The 18,141-nt window shown below is 41.2% G+C and overlaps 1 protein-coding gene across 9 annotated transcripts in view; it reads right to left on the bottom strand.

The window, feature by feature from the left end:
• dab2ipb (DAB2 interacting protein b) overlaps positions 1 to 18,141 on the bottom strand; it is a 248,691-nt gene that overhangs the window by 127,511 nt on the left and 103,039 nt on the right. For 2 of the 9 annotated variants that reach the window (XM_033647465.2, XM_033647463.2), the window contains exon 1: positions 15,494 to 16,188. The exons of the other annotated variants lie outside the window; for them this stretch is intronic. In XM_033647465.2, the coding sequence (XP_033503356.1) occupies positions 15,494 to 15,617 (124 nt within the window). In that variant the 5' untranslated portion in view covers positions 15,618 to 16,188. Of the gene's footprint in view, positions 1 to 15,493; positions 16,189 to 18,141 lie in introns of those variants that run through there. 9 annotated transcript variants of the gene reach the window in all.

Consider the following 18,141-nt stretch of genomic DNA (forward strand, 5'->3'; position numbering starts at 1 on the left):
CAAAAGAAAGAAAGGACATGACATCAGTGACAGCCAGAGTTTGGTGCAACTTCTATTGAAGTCAATGGGGCGGGCATGGCCAATCACGCTTTAACCCCTCATATCATTGTTGTTTTACCTTTGACTGAAACATCCTTTCACAAATTAAAAAACACACATTACATGATGTCCACTGATGTTGTTTATCTAAATGTGCACATGTGCTTTCCTTGTTTTGGTCTCCAAACAGATTACAGCTCTGTCCAGCAGCTTCATGTCAAGCCCCTGCTGGGTCCAAGATAGCTGACCCTACCTGCTGTCAGCAGGTAGCATTGTAGGCTACATGTATTTGATTATCAATAACTAACCAACCACCAAACTGTTAATGCTATTTAATAATATTAAGGAGGGCTAACATTAGCAAGCTCTACATTGTTTCAGAATATATCAGGAGGTGACGCTCATTGCCCAGTTACTGTAAAGCTGGACCTTGGTCACGTACCAATACTTGTTACTTTGTTCGTCAATGAACTAAGTTAGCATTTGCACTTTGTTTAGCTAACGTTAGCCAGCAGACGCCCTGCATTAAATGGGAGATAAAACCGCTAACGTTAGTAAGAAATAATCCCCGTGGAGATGTAAGACAAACAGGAAGCTGCGGTGCTGGTGAGTGATGGCAAATGTTACAGCCTTTCTAGCTTTGTCATTTTCATGACTTGTGTGTCTGCTAACTAATAATATTGGCTAACGTTAAATAACTAACATTAGTATGAATGTAAATCACTGAGGCAAACTGCAATGCAATGAAGCATATGATCAAATCCTCTTCTGGTGGATATTCACTTAACTCTTGAGTCCAGCCAGAATAATAATCAGAGTCACTGACACACTGATCTAGTTATATTTACAGTCTGGTCAGTGATAACAAGTCGGACCTACGTCGGACCTGCCCCCTTTGGTCCTGTATCGTGATGTAATGTTAGCTATCCTGGACCAAACAGGAGGTTAAGACAGAGCTGTGATCTGTTTGGAGACCAATAATAAGGGAAAATGAATGTACATATTAAGATAAAAACATTAGTCAACATCACGTTGTGTTTTTTTTTTTTTTTTTTTTTTTAATTATTAAAGTGAAACAACAAAGATATGGTGGGTTATAGAATGATTTGCCATCCCCACCCCAATAACTATACCCAATTAGCACCCAATTAGGATGCTGTCATGACATCGACGTCATGACCTTGTCTTCTTTTATAGTTTCCTTGCCCCTTCCATCCATCCACCCACCTATCCATCCATCCATCCATCCATCCATCCATCGTTCTATAGTATCTGAAGGCCTCTTCCTTCCTTCCAATAACATTCAGTTTGTGGTATATAGGTCAGACGGCACGTTTCCTTAGTGTTTTCCGACCAGGCGTGCTCCATCCAGTGACCAGTGCCAGCTAACCTTCCCTTCCTCTAAGACCTCACCAGCAGGATATTCCAGTTTGCAATATCACTGTGGACAAAAGGTGGGGGAGGAAAGGCTCACAGCCTCTCCTACTTCTGAAAATGAACTGTGATGTTCAATATTTTCAAACGTTTTGTACGTTGCTATCAAGGCGAGACAAACAGGATGGATCTAGTACGACTGACTCATGTGTGAGGTGTGCAGGGAAACAGCACACTGGGCAGGCAGGTGGTAATGTGTCACAAAAACTGTTAGACGGCAAGACAGATAGCATCTAGTTAATCATCTAAGGGGAAAACAGGAATGGTGCTGAGCGTTTTGCATAACGACTATTTTTGGTGTGGATTTGCCAAAGTGCTGTGCTCATATAATAATAATGACAGTTGACTTTGTGAACACATGTTGTTCTTTAGCCTGGAGTGATGTGCTTTATGATCTTTTATCACTGGAGGAGCTGGCTGTGCTAAATGGCACTGTGATGAAAGAGGAAATTCACAAACATTGTTGTAAGCAAGTTGTTGTTGCATGGGGTATTTAATCTGCTTACAAATGATGGTGACTTGAAAAGAACATTCAGTATCTCCACTCTGTACTGCTGGTGTTACACACTGGTAAGTCACTCGGATGATTTGAAGCTCATGATTTTTGTATTCTTTTCTTGCTAATGACCAAAAGTCCCTCTACACCACTGAAAAGATGTTTCATCTTTAACACATTGCTGCTGTTTCTGTGTAGTTAATGCTGCCTGTAATCTTACTGCAACACTATTGTTTCAATGTAACAAGCTGAAGAGCACAAACTTATCTGAGGTGACTGGTTGGGTCTACTGGCTAAGTCTGTTTTTACTTTCAGTTTCAATCACAATAGACAAAAAAAGCACATTATTTGCAAGTTAAATGTAGTTATAGGATAACATTGGCAAACATTTGCTTATTTACACATCCTGCAGATATGGAGCAACAGCAGCATTTTTTTGGAGTCTTATTTCCAGCCAGCTGACAAATGTAAGACTAATATTAACTCGGTTTTGGTCTCCATCAACTCCTAAAAGAAATATCAGGTGTTAAAACTATGGATGTTCAATTTAAATCCCAAACTGAGTCCTTTAATACTGATGGTAATATTAAGTATATGCTGATACTGAGTCTGATCTCGTACTTACAAAATATTTACTTAAGTAAATATCTTTTTTCCCCGGTTAATTGTCTCTAAAAATGTCTGTCCTTGACTATACTGATTTGTATCTGTGCAAAATTTGTCACTACCAGGAACAGCACCAGGCATTGAAGCCAAATGTGGAATTACAATGTCGAGGTCAATCACGTGATGCCATGGGGCCCAAAATGACTTTTTCCCACAAACGTACGCACATTTTTTTGAGTGTCATAACCGATTCGGACTGACACATTTCACGATCAGGATTTGATCTATTCAGTCTGGTAACAATTCTAAAGTCTAGAAGAGCCGCACGGTTAAATCATTTTATTTCCATTTAAGTTAGTAAAGCTCTAAACTAGAAGTTAGCCGCTCAGCAGCCATAGGTTTGTAGCACTTGCTCTTTGGGCTTCACAGTGCAGAAGATCGTAGCCTGGAAATCAGGCGTAATGGCTCAATGCATCACTGAGCAACTTTCATAGCTTTCATAGGAATGAACAGGGTTCTGCCACCAACACTGAATCCAGTTCTCTTTATTCATCCATCGGGCAAGCTAGATTAGGTACGTCACTAATACGAAAGCCAATTGCTGTCCGATACAGGGAACACAAATAGACAGGGGAACAGCCTTTGACACAGCACCGACAAAGAAACCTCAAATCTCCAGGTTAGAGCAGACTTGTCAGTGCAGAGAGCAGAGTTAACATTAGCATAGTGAACGTTTTGACCACAAACATGATACAGTGTGCAGTTTTTGGATGTAAATCAGACCCTTGGAGCTTCCTTCTACTATCTACCAAAAACCCCAGTGTAGCAGATAATACTGTATTACTCACAACCATTAATGCTGTGTAAGACACTGCCAGTTAGCCTACAAGCTAACAAACAACATGAACAAATAAAAGATCCTAACCATACTTGAGATTCTGATATGTCATCTAGTTGCTGATCTGGTGCACAACAGACTCCTCAGCTAAGTCTGGGTCTGACTGAGGCTCAAACATGTGTGGCTGAATCTCTCTGATGTTTAGTCCAACGCTAAACATAGCAATCTTGATGCACACTGCTCCAAGTGTGAGCAGCGGTGGTGGGCAGAGGCCAGATCCATAATTTCTCAATGAGGGACATAGTTAAGTTTTGTTTTTTGTTTTTTTAACTACTATGTGGGAAAATCATGTTAAACTAAATATTAGTATCAGTATAAGTGCATACTTTAAAACGGGTCTGGATGGGGACTTTAAATTATATATATAAATATATTAATGAAAGATTAACTGGAAGAATGCGACTCCTGATTGACAACTTTCACATACACAGTCATTTGACCCACTATTAATATTAAAATATTCATTAAAGCTGCTTTAATTTGTGTATTGGAACAAGGCAGACAAATAATCCAACCTGCTCTCATCGAGGTTTTGAGAGTTTGAGTACAGGAACCTGTTATCAACAGCGGCACGTGTCTGCATTTCAAGAAGTCTATACCCTGAGGGCTGGAAAATAGCCTCCAAAGAGAATGCAGAGTTCTTGTGTTATGACAGGAGGGAAAAGCAGAGGAGATTTCAAACACACACGCATACACACACACACACACACACACACGTATATGCACATACATTCTCTGTGGGCCGCTGAAATGTGCAACAAAATCACAGGCTGTCAAGCTGTGTGTACTGTGTTCTCTCTACCTGGAGGACTATCTACTCTTGGTCCACCCCGCCTATCATCCTCCCTCCTTCACAAATACATCACTTTACTGTTTTTCCCCTCAAGTACAAGACAACTAGAACTTGTCTCAACTGGCTGATAGTGCTGCAAAAAAATAAAAAGCTTCATCTGTCTCTGGAATATAAACTGTGAATTAATGTCAATCAAAGAGCAATCTGCCAGAAAGACGATTTCTTTTTTCATTTATTTTGTGGGCAGCAATAGTCTCATTAGTGGTATATCTGACGGAGATCCATATAATGGAGGTCAGAGCAGAGGCCCACCCAGGCACATGATATATTACAGGCACAGCTTTGAATTGTCAAACTTTAAACATGTTAGTGTGTGAGAAAGACAGAGAATAAGGGAGAGTGTTTTTACTGCATTCGTTGTGTGTGTGCGTACACAGAGATTCACAGTGTTAACACTGAACTGTGAGGACAGCGCTGGACTTTTGACCTCTGAGATGTGGTATTTACACAGAGCGGAGATGATGGGGTGATAAAGAGGTGCTGCTCTGTCTCCTTGGAGCGACTGTGGACACGAGGGTGTAAAAGAGAATCATTTTAACCTACAACAATAACTGATGCAGATACAGTCAACAATCACTTAACTTTCAGCTAACACTGAGTTCCTATCTGAAGTCAGCTGTGGGGTGATAATAACAGTATCCCAGCAGACTAGATTTATACTAGAATCAGACTAAAAATTAGATAAAGAACCAGATTCTTAAGTTTGTGAAACACAGTCGCCCAATAAACAGTGTAAAAGTTTAAAGCACTGGCAGGACCACAACAACAACTGATTTTTTCCGCAAACTCAAGAATTCTATATTCGATCCTGTTCCAGTGATATCCAGAGAGAAGGGCTCTGCTTCATGTTTAGTTTGGCACATGCATGCCTTTGTCTGCAGTGTGTTATGGGAAGGCAGAGCAGAGGGGTGAGGTGGAGGAGGAGGAGTAGAGAGGGGTGCAGAAGAAGGAAGTTTGTGTTTGTGCAGAGGGCGACACAGCAGCAACATTCCTGCGACTGCTGACTGAGATCTTACCAGCTTCAATAACATCCACTAGCAGAAAACACCGATATGAAACAAACACCCCGTGCAGGCTTGGTGTCAGTCGATAACGTTACCAAATATGACATATGACAGCTTGTTGAGATATTTACCCTCCCTGAAATACAAGTTGCACACGGTGAACTTAGAATGACAGGCCCACTTTATGGCAAAGTTGTAGTTATGTGTATCACTTCCATAGGATTATTGAGATCTGATCTTATAGATTGGTTTGTATGCATTATCTGTTCTCATTCCTCATGCTATCTTTATTCCATACTGTGGCTGTATTATATCCAGACTAGGGTTATCAGCGGTTAACTGCCAAAAATATTTTTGACTGGTTACACAATGGGTTAATTTGCCACTCTTCATTTTACTGCACTTTACTGTGGGAACTGGTTAGCAGCGCTGCTCATTTGGCAATTATCGCTAATTAATGCCATCCTAACCAAACGGCGCGGCTGTGGAAACACTGTGCCAAGCCTTTAGTGAGTAAGCAGCTCTGTTTTAGCATTGTTAACTGTCACTGTTAGCTCTGTTAACACTATTAGCAGTGTCAGCACACCTAGTCGTGCTAACATAGTCAACAATGCTAAAAGGGCTTTGCGGCTCAAAATGAGGCCACCTACTCACCTGGGCAAAAAAGGTGGGTGGTCACAATTTTTTTGCAGCACGCTGTCCCACTCTCAGGGCAAAATGGTGTTACAAACGGTAATTACATGAGCCGCACCGCTAGCTACCTGCCATCCAACACTGGTGGTATGCAGTGCAGAGCAGCCAAGGCTAACATTAGCTAACCAGTGTAGAGCAGAAGGTGCGCAGTGGGTACTGTGTTTTCCGTATGTTAATGTAGCTAGCTGGCTGTCTTTCAGCAAAGCCAACAGAAAATAAAAGAAAAGGCAAGACATTACATCACAAAACATTACAATTTCATGTCACAAATATCAAAACTAACTGGATAGTTATTGGTTAATGGGTGTTTGGCTATCAAAAGCAATATGAACCAAAACTGACAGACCCTAAAATTCCAACCAAAATACAAGCTGGACTGCTTTCAGATATTTCTGTAAAACTCTGGGAAACACAAGGGTAACAACAGCTGAACAAATGCATGGTAGAGAAACACAGCATCATTACAACACAATTCATTATCTAACCTAGGCTGAGTGCATATATAAGTGCATATCAAAGCAAAGCTTACTTCCACATACTGTCTGCTGTGTGTCGACAGGCTGTTTTCAGGGTGAGGGATGGCAGTGATCTCCTATAGTTTTACAGCTATTTCCCCAAAATCGCTCCCTGGCTCTGGTTTGTAATATGAGTTGATAACTATGGATTAAGAGGGGGATTAGCCTGCACCTGTCCCCCTGTCATTGGACTCCTTTGGGTGCTCAGAAGCCCTGCGTCATCTGGCCCATCTCCATGATTCACCAGGCTGAGGGAAAAAAGGGGCAGACAAAGACGCCGACTACAGAGATGAGACTGAGATCAGAAAGTAATCCTGGGTTAAACACTAAGATGATGTGGAGAGTTCTGGCGGTCTCGCTTCACTGCTTGATTGCTGTATTAGCTGTCCCTGCCCTCGATGTCATGTCTCTGCTTGCTATTATACGGTCTCAGAGGCAAAGTGAGTACATCTTCACTCCTCATCTGATAATACAGACCTGACAAAGTAGATGTTAATACTTTAAGTCTGTTTTATCTTTGTTAATTTCTGCAGTTTTATCTCGTATATTCTCCTGCCCCTTGGCCTGATTGATGCTGGAAATTAAAGCAAAATGATCAAAGAGTGAGGCTGCCTCTGCTGATTGGTGAAGCCTTTGTTTTACTAAAACATGACCTTAATCTCAGAGAGGATGCTCGGGCACAAACTGCAAAAACAGATCAAAGGCTTATCTGTTTTAGAGAAAACAGGAAAAGTAACTCCATTGGCCATGCAAGTTAAGGTCTGAACTTGGCACTACTCAACTCTAAAGCTCTCTTTTTCTCTCTGTCTTGTTAATATTTAAAGTAGATTAACACTTTGAGATACCAATCATTAATACAGACTTGTTTTCAGCCTTCCTGTTTATATAAATGTGACTTCGGCATCGGAAACTGACTCACTATGATCCGCTGTGCTGTCCTGGCTGTGTTTCCCATCTAACAGCTTTATTTCTGTCCTCACTTCCCATCAGCATGCACATGCACACACACACACACACACACACACACACACACACACACACTTAAATCAAAATCTGGCTACATCATAAACAGCCTGACAGAAACTAAGCATGACGCAGTAGCACAGATCAAAAGTGTTTCTTGGTAATGACCCATTGAGAATATGATTACGTGCAATAACTGTCAGTGGTAATGCATTATTGAGTTGTTATTGAGTAGTTCAAACACTTGCTTGCAAGCTGCTGGCTGTAAGTCTTTCTTTACTGTTGTGACATTTCATGGTTTCACACAGTTGTTACTTTGCTGCTGTTACTGCGTGCTGTGTTGGTGCTCTCACTGGAACAGTCACAGAGCTGTCAGAGCTTACGTCTGCCAGTGTATTCAAATTTTAGTATAACCTTTTTTCATACACTTACTTTCTAAAGTTTACCTCTTTGGACAGATTGTGCTGGATTTATTATACCTGTGCTACTGTTAGACTCTATTTGTATAATTGTTCTGTAAGTGTCTTCTAGTTTCTAACACCATGAAACTTCCCCTGCGAAGGTTTCTTTCAGTTTTTCCTTCCCTTTCCTGTAATTTTTCCTTTTTTTGTTTTGTTTAGTTCTTCCTTCTTTTAAGAGATTGCTACCATTGTTGATGTGGACCTGCAGAGCCCTTTGAGAGACTGTATGTGATATGAATCTACACACAGATTAAGACATGATCCGACTTGTCTGCCCGGCTCGAGCTGCTAGCATCATCCATTTCATCAACATTTCAGCTTGATGTTTTATTAATGTCAGAAATGTTAAGCAGCAAAGTATTGCACTTTCAAAGGAATAATTAAACGTTTGGGGAAATGAGCTTATTCATTTTCTTGGAGAAAGCTAAGTGAGAAGATCAATACCACTCCCATGTCTGTCCATTCAATGCATGGGTGCAGCATACCCCCCCCCCCCAATTCTGAAAAACACAAATTGCCAACCCCCCCCACCCCCCCCCCCCCCACCCCAATTCTAAATAGCCTAAATGATTGAAATTTAACAAATGTATACAGTAGTCCTATATACTAGGAGAAAGGAAGATGATGAGGAGAAATGGGAATCCGTGAGAGGCGAGAGATGAGAACGTGAGTGGACATAACATGTCTGAGACCCTGAAACTAGAAGTAGCATTAACTAACAGCGAAGCAGTGAAAAGGAGGGTGATGGCTGGTTCCATGTACTACTGGCTGTTTAAGAGAAATAAACAGTAAAGGTAAGCATATGATTCTCTTTGTAGTGCTTTTTGAATGACTTGGTGATGGTGATGAGCCTCTATGAAATTGTGAAATATGCTGGCAATCTCAAGCGCTCTGTGGGCATGATTTGCACGCGTGCAATTAAAAAAAATCACAACTGATTGTGTCCCCCCCAAACTTGTCATCAGATCTGCACCCATGATTCAATGTAAAGCTGGAGCCAGGAGACCGTTAGCTTAGCTTAGCATAAAGGGGGAAACAGCTACCCTCTGTCTGAAGGTAACAAAATCTCCCTCCCATCACCTCTGAAACTCACCAATCAACACCACTGTATTTTGTTTGTTTAATCTGAAACAAAGTCTTGTGAAGTTGCCAGGCAACTGGAGGAGAAAGTCATGGCTTTCTGCAATTCAATAATATGGCACATAACTCCAAAAAAACACTTAATGTTGACTTAAAACTATGGATTTGGTATGGATTTAATAAACAAGATATATTGCATTCATTAATGAACTTGAAAGCTGCATATAGGCTACCTTTGTTACCTTGCTTGCCCCTGTCAAACTACTACTTTATGGTTAGGTGAGACTGAAAACTAAGGATGCAACGATATACAATTTTATTGCGGATTGCAATAAAAAATACATTAAGTCGGTCATGGTGAATTTCCATTCATATGATAATTGTCAACAATGTGTCTAGCCGAACCTAAAGAGACAGCTGGGTGAGCAACAACAAAAGAGACTCAAAAACAGGCTGCATACACAGCAACCTTAGAAAATATAAAAGATCCAAGTCAAGCATTGGCATGTTTCATATGTAAGGATGTTACGTCATTTCAAATAGTTGAAAAGCCTGGCTTTTGTCCTATCTGTGATGCAATAAAAATATGTGTTTTTAAAGGAATACTACACCCACAAAATGATCATATATCAATCACTTGTTTCGTGATACCTGGAATTTGTGAGGATAATGTTTTTCTGCATGCTTCCGGTGAAAGAAGAATCCAAAAATCCTTCATAAATTCAAGGTGACAAGGCATAAATAACTGATATATAAATGGTCACTTTGTGGGCAAAGTATTCCTTTAACAAAATGTAAAGTGAAGTAATTCAAGTATGTTTCAGTGCCATTTTAAGAGTTTAAGCATATTTCGATGATTATTAGGATAATACCGTGAATCCCAATTATTCTGCCCAGGATAATTTAGACATTTTCATATTGTCCTATGCCTGGTGAAAACTATGGTTAAGTTCAAAAGTTAAATAGTGTAATAAAGGGAACTGATGTAATCATCATTTTAATGTTTTCAAAAGCTTTTAAGTAAGAATATGGGTCAGGAAGAATAGAGTGAGATCAATGGAAAGAAAAGAAGACTGGATGTTATTTCTGCCAGGGAGCAACCAGTGGGTTTGGGAGATACGCCTAGAGGAGAAAAAACACAACCCCTAACAACAGTCTATCTGATACCATACAAAACTATGATGGCACACAGTACCAGCTCAACTCAGCCAAGTAAGGACTCTGCCCAACATGAGGCAGACAGAAACATAACCTGGATAAAACCATCCACTTTTTCAGAGACCTAATTCTTCCACCAAATTTCTCCCTCTGAGGAGACAGAAAAGTTTACTAAAAGCTAAGACAACTTGTCTCTGTAAAGGCCTTTACAATTTAAAGCTGTTATGTGTTATATAAAGGCTCTGCTAATGCAGATAACAAGAGACTGATGATGAATTCTGTTCTGAAAAATGACAGTATTTCCATCCACAGGACAATTCCGAACAAAGAGTTAGATTGCATCAGAAGTTTTGAAACACGGCAGCATAACAAGTCAGAACAGACAATGTGCTCTCTCTTTCTCTGCCGTTCTCTCTTTGCGATAAGCAGCAATTTTGTATGTAAATGTCACCGACCCCTGTGAAAGAAGGGGAAATGGATCCAGAATGATGTGCGAGTGAACCCGACTGATATAAGCTTTCCATTCAGAGATAACCAGGCGCTGACATGCAAACACATGCTGAGAAAACAATAACACATGAGCTCATGCAACTGCCACCTGATCTGTCCGAGTGACAGTGTATGCACCAAGAGGGGCTATGGTTAACTTCCTCAAGATAAACACACATAGCAGGTTATGGCTGTGGTGTGAACAGAAACACCCTTTTTGTACTGTGCTTCTTGAATGAGACACATTTCAGCAACATCACATCATCTAGCTCCAGGCATATAAAACTGTTTACTTGGGAGAAAAGTTTATTTTTCTCCTCACAAGCCTCATTTCAATGAATTAGAGAAAAACATACAGACACAGTGATGGGTGGACAATGTGGGTAAAATCTTCTATCACTGTTTATGTAATTCTATATATACATTATTAATGAAATAGCAATATAGCACATTTCAGAAAATTGGACATACCAGATGGAAAGGTTTGTTTTGGCTTATCTAGTGAATTAAATTCCTACCAAATCAAAGTACTTCATTCTGTTGCAAAAATCCTGTTAAAATAACTATAACAATAAAGCAGTCCTGCCCAATTTGCAACACTCAGTACATTTAAATGCACTTCAGTAACCAGGTTACTATTCACTTTCCAAAGTAACATGATCATCAGCCTGATCTGGTTTCCGTAGTCAAGGAGATAGGGTTAGAGAAACCAGATTTTCTCTGGACAAAGCAAACATTTTGGCCATGCACACGTGTAAACAGGTTTCTAGTTGGAGGTTTATATTTGCACATGTGCATGACAAAGACCTCCAACTGCCACTTGAGGACAGCAGAAACAACAATACACAAATATAGTGTTAATGAAGTTGGAAAATGCTCTGTTTTGGGCTCCAATAACTCATAAGAAAATAACTGCCTCTTTACATGCCTGCTGTTTGGTGCTGGACAGGTAGTTTACATTGGGCAAAAACAGCTGTGCTGCTGCTGATGAGAGCTGTGAGACTGAACCAAAACAGTTAAATTGTGGGCTTTAAAACCAAAGGGATGTGTTGAAAGATGCTATTGACACCTCTGCAGGGCTGAGGGGAACTACATAGTTGAAGGACAGTTTTCTGTGGGTTCATTATAACAAGCAGGTTGTTCTCATGCACAATTTGTACCTTCTCCTATATAAAGTAAAGCACCAAAATTCATACATACCCCATGTAATCACAAGCCAGTAATTCATGTATAACCCACGTATTTGAGAAGGCTGCAATCACGTGACCAAAGTGCTGATGGGGAGCAAAGAATAAAGAAGAAAGCGGTCCCGTACGGTTGGAGGCTGGGGCTGGTGGATGGTCACAAAACACAGGACTTTCCCCCAAGACTTTACAGGAGACTGCGGTTCGGAACGATGTAAACTTGGACTCATTTTAAGGTACATTCTCACCATGTTTCTTTTTCTAAACATAACCACAGTAACTTTACATTAAGTGCAAAACTTTACATCAACTACATAACATGACTCGTGGGGCACTATTTTCTAGGATATCATACGAATCGAGACGTTTTATATATATATACATATATATATATATATATATATACAGTACAGGCCAAAAGTTTGGACACACCTTCTCATTCAATGCGTTTTCTTTATTTTCATGACTATTTACATTGTAGATTCTCACTGAAGGCATCAAAACTATGAATGAACACATGTGGAGTTATGTACTTAACAAAAAAAGGTGAAATAACTGAAAACATGTTTTATATTCTAGTTTCTTCAAAATAGCCACCCTTTGCTCTGATTACTGCTTTGCACACTCTTGGCATTCTCTCCATGAGCTTCAAGAGGTAGTCACCTGAAATGGTTTTCCAACAGTCTTGAAGGAGTTCCCAGAGGTGTTTAGCACTTGTTGGCCCCTTTGCCTTCACTCTGCGGTCCAGCTCACCCCAAACCATCTCGATTGGGTTCAGGTCCGGTGACTGTGGAGGCCAGGTCATCTGCCGCAGCACTCCATCACTCTCCTTCTTGGTCAAATAGCCCTTACACAGCCTGGAGGTGTGTTTGGGGTCATTGTCCTGTTGAAAAATAAATGATCGTCCAACTAAATGCAAACCGGATGGGATGGCATGTCGCTGCAGGATGCTGTGGTAGCCATGCTGGTTCAGTGTGCCTTCAATTTTGAATAAATCCCCAACAGTGTCACCAGCAAAACACCCCCACACCATCACACCTCCTCCTCCATGCTTCACAGTGGGAACCAGGCATGTGGAATCCATCCGTTCACCTTTTCTGCATCTCACAAAGACACGGCGGTTGGAACCAAAGATCTCAAATTTGGACTCATCAGACCAAAGCACAGATTTCCACTGGTCTAATGTCCATTTCTTGTGTTTCTTGGCCCAAACAAATCTCTTCTGCTTGTTGCCTCTCCTTAGCAGTGGTTTCCTAGCAGCTATTTGACCATGAAGGCCTGATTCGCGCAGTCTCCTCTTAACAGTTGTTCTAGAGATGGGTCTGCTGCTAGAACTCTGTGTGGCATTCATCTGGTCTCTGATCTGAGCTGCTGTTAACTTGCCATTTCTGAGGCTGGTGACTCGGATGAACTTATCCTCAGAAGCAGAGGTGACTCTTGGTCTTCCTTTCCTGGGTCGGTCCTCATGTGTGCCAGTTTCGTTGTAGCGCTTGATGGTTTTTGTGACTCCACTTGGGGACACATTTAAAGTTTTTGCAATTTTCCGGACTGACTGACCTTCATTTCTTAAAGTAATGATGGCCACTTGTTTTTCTTTAGTTAGCTGATTGGTTCTTGCCATAATATGAATTTTAACAGTTGTCCAATAGGGCTGTCGGCTGTGTATTAACCTGACTTCTGCACAACACAACTGATGGTCCCAACCCCATTGATAAAGCTAGAAATTCCAGTAATTAACCCTGATAAGGCACACCTGTGAAGTGGAAACCATTTCAGGTGACTAACTCTTGAAGCTCATGGAGAGAATGCCAAGAGTGTGCAAAGCAGTAATCAGAGCAAAGGGTGGCTATTTTGAAGAAACTAGAATATAAAACATGTTTTCAGTTATTTCACCTTTTTTTGTTAAGTACATAACTCCACATGTGTTCATTCATAGTTTTGATGCCTTCAGTGAGAATCTACAATGTAAATAGTCATGAAAATAAAGAAAACGCATTGAATGAGAAGGTGTGTCCAAACTTTTGGCCTGTACTGTATATATATGTATATATATATATACAGATAACAGACACAGCTCTGGAATACCAGACCTTGCAAAAAGTATTATTTTTGTTTATATAAACAAATAATAAAAATACTGCCCTTGATGCCAATCCAAAGACAGCTGGTCTAACATTATTTGCAGCTTCATTAATCACTCACTGTCTATTGATTCTATTAAATAATTCCTCTAGAGTCATGAGATTAGGTCAAATGACCATCTGATATATTCTGCCAACAGACCCACATGAGAATGCACTGATGTACGGTGACACACAGTTAAAAGTTAAGGGACATACAAAGCAAAACTCCTAACTTTTTCAACTACAAAAATCAAAGCATGTATTGCTCTCGAGAGTGGTCTTTTGCTTCATCTGGGAACAACCTCTCCTCACCCTGTCTGCGTGTCACTGCGTTAATGTGCAGTGTGTAAAAGTTTTTGCAAGGAGAGCTTGCACTTAGCCACAGAGATCAAGGCAGAGTGTGTCTTTGTGCATAAGCTCAAATGCGTGTGTGTGTGTGTGTGTGTGTGTTTTTGAGAACTGAGTGATAGAGAGGGGAGACTTCAAAGCGACTCTTTCATCAGATAGAGAAGCAAAATAAAGATGTACAAACTGGGCACCTGCACACTGTCTCTCTCTCATGACCATGTCCGTCTTTGTCTGTCTCTTCCTATAGAGACTACACTCACATAATGCATTATATCTTTCAGAAAATACAAACAAGGTTGAGTTTCAGCGAAACTGAGCCTGAGATTTCCCTGCCTGAGCTATTTGTCTCTAGAAAGTTTGCATCATATCCACAGCAAGCGAGCAAAAGATACGCAACAGTCTTCTACTTAATATCTTGGTTGGCAAGCTACAGCAGTTGGAAAAAAAATCAATAGGCTGAAGATTTCACAGATACTTCTTTTCTCTCAATTCAAGTAACTTGAGCTGAGCCTTGGGGGCAGACTTATCACTATAACCTTGCAGTTCAAACACTGCCTCCAGCAGTGAGTACAGGAGAACTGAAAGGCAGAAAAGGCGTCAGAGTGAAGAAATAGAGTGCTTTAGGACACGAGCTGACAGAAAAAGAAGTAGTTATTCAGTGCATAGAACTAACTAACTGGCTAAGTGCGTTTCTTAGTTGCTAGGAACAAAAATATTTGCGGGCAAAGCACCTAAACGGGGTGGAACTAGGCAAGTTGACACTGAGCTGCAAGCTGTCAGGTGTTGGTGGTGCAATTCGAGAGTAGCATCACCTTGTGAATAGTGACGCCAAACTGTCATCTCACTCGGTTTCTCATGAACACAAACACATTCGCAACAGTGGAGTGTTGCCATGGGTTCTAAAAATAATGTTACTATAACAGTAGTTCTCACATGAACAAGTAAAGCAGAAAAAAGTTTGAAAAGGGGAACTGCCTCATCTTGTGCTGCTTGCACAGAATGTAGCTGACATGTCCAAGAGAAGTCATGCTACCACAAATATACAGTACGTTGCAGTAACAAAGTTACTGCACTTGCGTCTTGTGGTGTATACGAGGTTAAAACTGCAGCATGGTGAACTTTTTAAGCAGTAGTAGTGGTATTTATTACCCCTGCTGGCAGACGGCCTGGTGCGGCTGCGGGACCGGCTTCGCTGACGCTGCAGTCGGGACTTGCCCAGGAATCTGTAGTAGTATGAGGGTCTCCCAGATCCTTTCCTGGTGACCCCTGCCATGGTGCTATAGTTTCCACTCTGAAGCCCACCAACAATAAGATATCTCAGCAGCACTGGAAACAAGTCCTCTTGAATGTGGTATCAGTGCAGATAAACTCCAGGCAACATTCTCATGGACTGCAACTGTTTATCACCAACTTCACTTAGGAGTCCTCTTGCAGACACTCACATCTACTCAAGTTAAAGTCCTCATGGATTGTGCCGTGATCAAATCCACTCCATTGTGACACCATATCCCATTGGAGAAAGAGAAGATTAAACCATCAACTATCCACCTCTGCTCAATACGTGTGTCCTGTCCCACAAGATCAGACTTAAGCTCCACCTTTGAACACTCCCCCTCAAAGTTTCCCACAGGCAGATCCCAGAGGTATGCTGTCCGGAATACTGCATGAGTGTGTATCCTGAATGACAGGAAAACTGTTCTTGTTCCCAGTTACAGAGTGCACTGAAGGAATTTTACAGACAGTCACAAAACCAGTCCCGGTGTTTCATAAAGCAGTAAAGAAGTCTCTTGTAACACAGTTATATACATCCAAAACCACTTTCTTCAACTCCTGTGTCTCTGTGGGAGTGTGTGTAACAGACAGAGAGAGAGTGTGTGCTTTGTGGTTGAGAACAACAGGAGAAAAGTTTTGGGCTGCATAGAAGACATGTAGAGATAAGGGCTTCAGTGGAATGGAGTTTACAAGACAGATATCAGATCACAGAAAGTTTTACTTTTCCACATCAACCAAACTAATCTGTTACAGGCTTGCAGATAAGACGGCATCTGGTGCAGTAAACAGGTCTGACGTACATACAAAAAAAAAATCACCACCCCCCACTGTTAGTGACTCCTGATCCAGCCACAGTCTGAGGCACGTTCCTGGTTTTACAACTTAACCACTTTAATTTGTCTCCCTAGGCAAGAAAGGCATGGCAGGGAGTGACGGCCTATCAGAAGCAGATGTAAATAGGCTGTTAAACAGTGTCAAACAGCCAATCAGAGTGCGCTCTGAAGGAGCAGGGTCAGGCAGATAGGCCATAGTCCACAACTAGACATAATGGCACATGGATAATTGCGTGGATGCATGCACGTGTGTGCGCATGAGGGCTGTTAGCACACATTGTGATTCTGACCTTCTGAAAAAAACGTCTTTAAATTTTAAAGGGACGGATCGCCCCACCCCATGTTGGAGATAGAGCCCATAGAGATGTCTGCCTTCTCTCCAATGGAACTAGATGCACTCAGCTTGAGTGAGCATTTTAGTGTAGCAATAATTCCATTATATTGGAGAGAAGGCAGACATCTTTACATCTCCAATACTCTGCAACTCCCACCAAAACAGTCTAGACAGACAAATAGCCCAACAGGAAAAATATGTATGCTTGATTTTGGGGTGAACTGTTCCTTTAATATTGAAGGTGCATGTATCGTGTGCATACCGTTGTTGATTTCTCATGTGTTTTTCATGATACAACATGAATTTCTATACAGTTGTAACACTTGAGGAGAGAATTTCTCAGTATATGTGTCAGAGCTTTTTGTGGAATGGGCACTCACACAAGTCACACTCTGAAATTTGTGCAGAGGGCAGTCAGCCAAACCCACACACACTTTCTATTTGTTTTATGGCTTACAAAGTGACAGAAATCCACTCCAAAGCAAAGTAAAACCAATAGGTGACTTTGTGTCAATTTGTTCACTTTGTGAAAACTGTGAACTATGATATCATGAAATAATGTTGAGCAAATACCCAGAAAGTGTGATGAACCCTTTATTGAAAGATTCCCATCCATGTACTTAGTCTTGGGCCCAGTCCCATTTCTTATTCTTTTGCCTACCCTTTCCCTTTTGCCCCTTTGGAACAGAGGTATAAGGGGTAGTGGTTGAAATCTTCCCCTTTGAACCCTTCAAGACCCTGACAGATCATCTGTATCATCATCCTCACTGATGACATTTATGTAAACAGATTCAACAATGGTAATAATAGTATTAGAAAAATGGCAGTTGCCATTTATCTGATGGAGAAAGAAAAGCATTGATGCTTGCTAATTGTTTACAACTTAAATTAAACACTGCTTTATTGCTATACCAATAGTGGTGCTCTGCAGGCTAACATTAGCAACCCGTGCTATATATAATAGATAATAATAGGCAGTAGCTCAGTCCATAAGGACTTGGGTTGGGAACTGGAGGGTTGCCAAATATGGAGCCTGGACTGGTGGTTGGAGAGGGGCCAGTTCACCTCCTGGGAACTGCAGAGGTGCCCTTTGAGCAAGGCACCGAACCCCCGCAACCGCTGCTTCCAATTGGCTTGCCTTGACATTCTTACCCTAACCCTAACCAATCTCACAACGCTTGCCTAAACTAACCAACACAACCAACAAAGGCAACAAGCACTAGCCAATCATAGGGACGAAGGGCAGGCCATTCCCTTTGCTGTCTCAGGTAGGGATGGGGCCGATGCGATCCAGTATCGGGTTCCGATACCAACATAATTCACGCATCGGAAATTTCCGATCCACCTGTGGAAATTTC

The sequence above is a fragment of the Epinephelus lanceolatus genome, chromosome 19 (genome assembly GCF_041903045.1).
Source record: "Epinephelus lanceolatus isolate andai-2023 chromosome 19, ASM4190304v1, whole genome shotgun sequence".
Lineage (NCBI taxonomy): Eukaryota > Metazoa > Chordata > Actinopteri > Perciformes > Serranidae > Epinephelus > Epinephelus lanceolatus.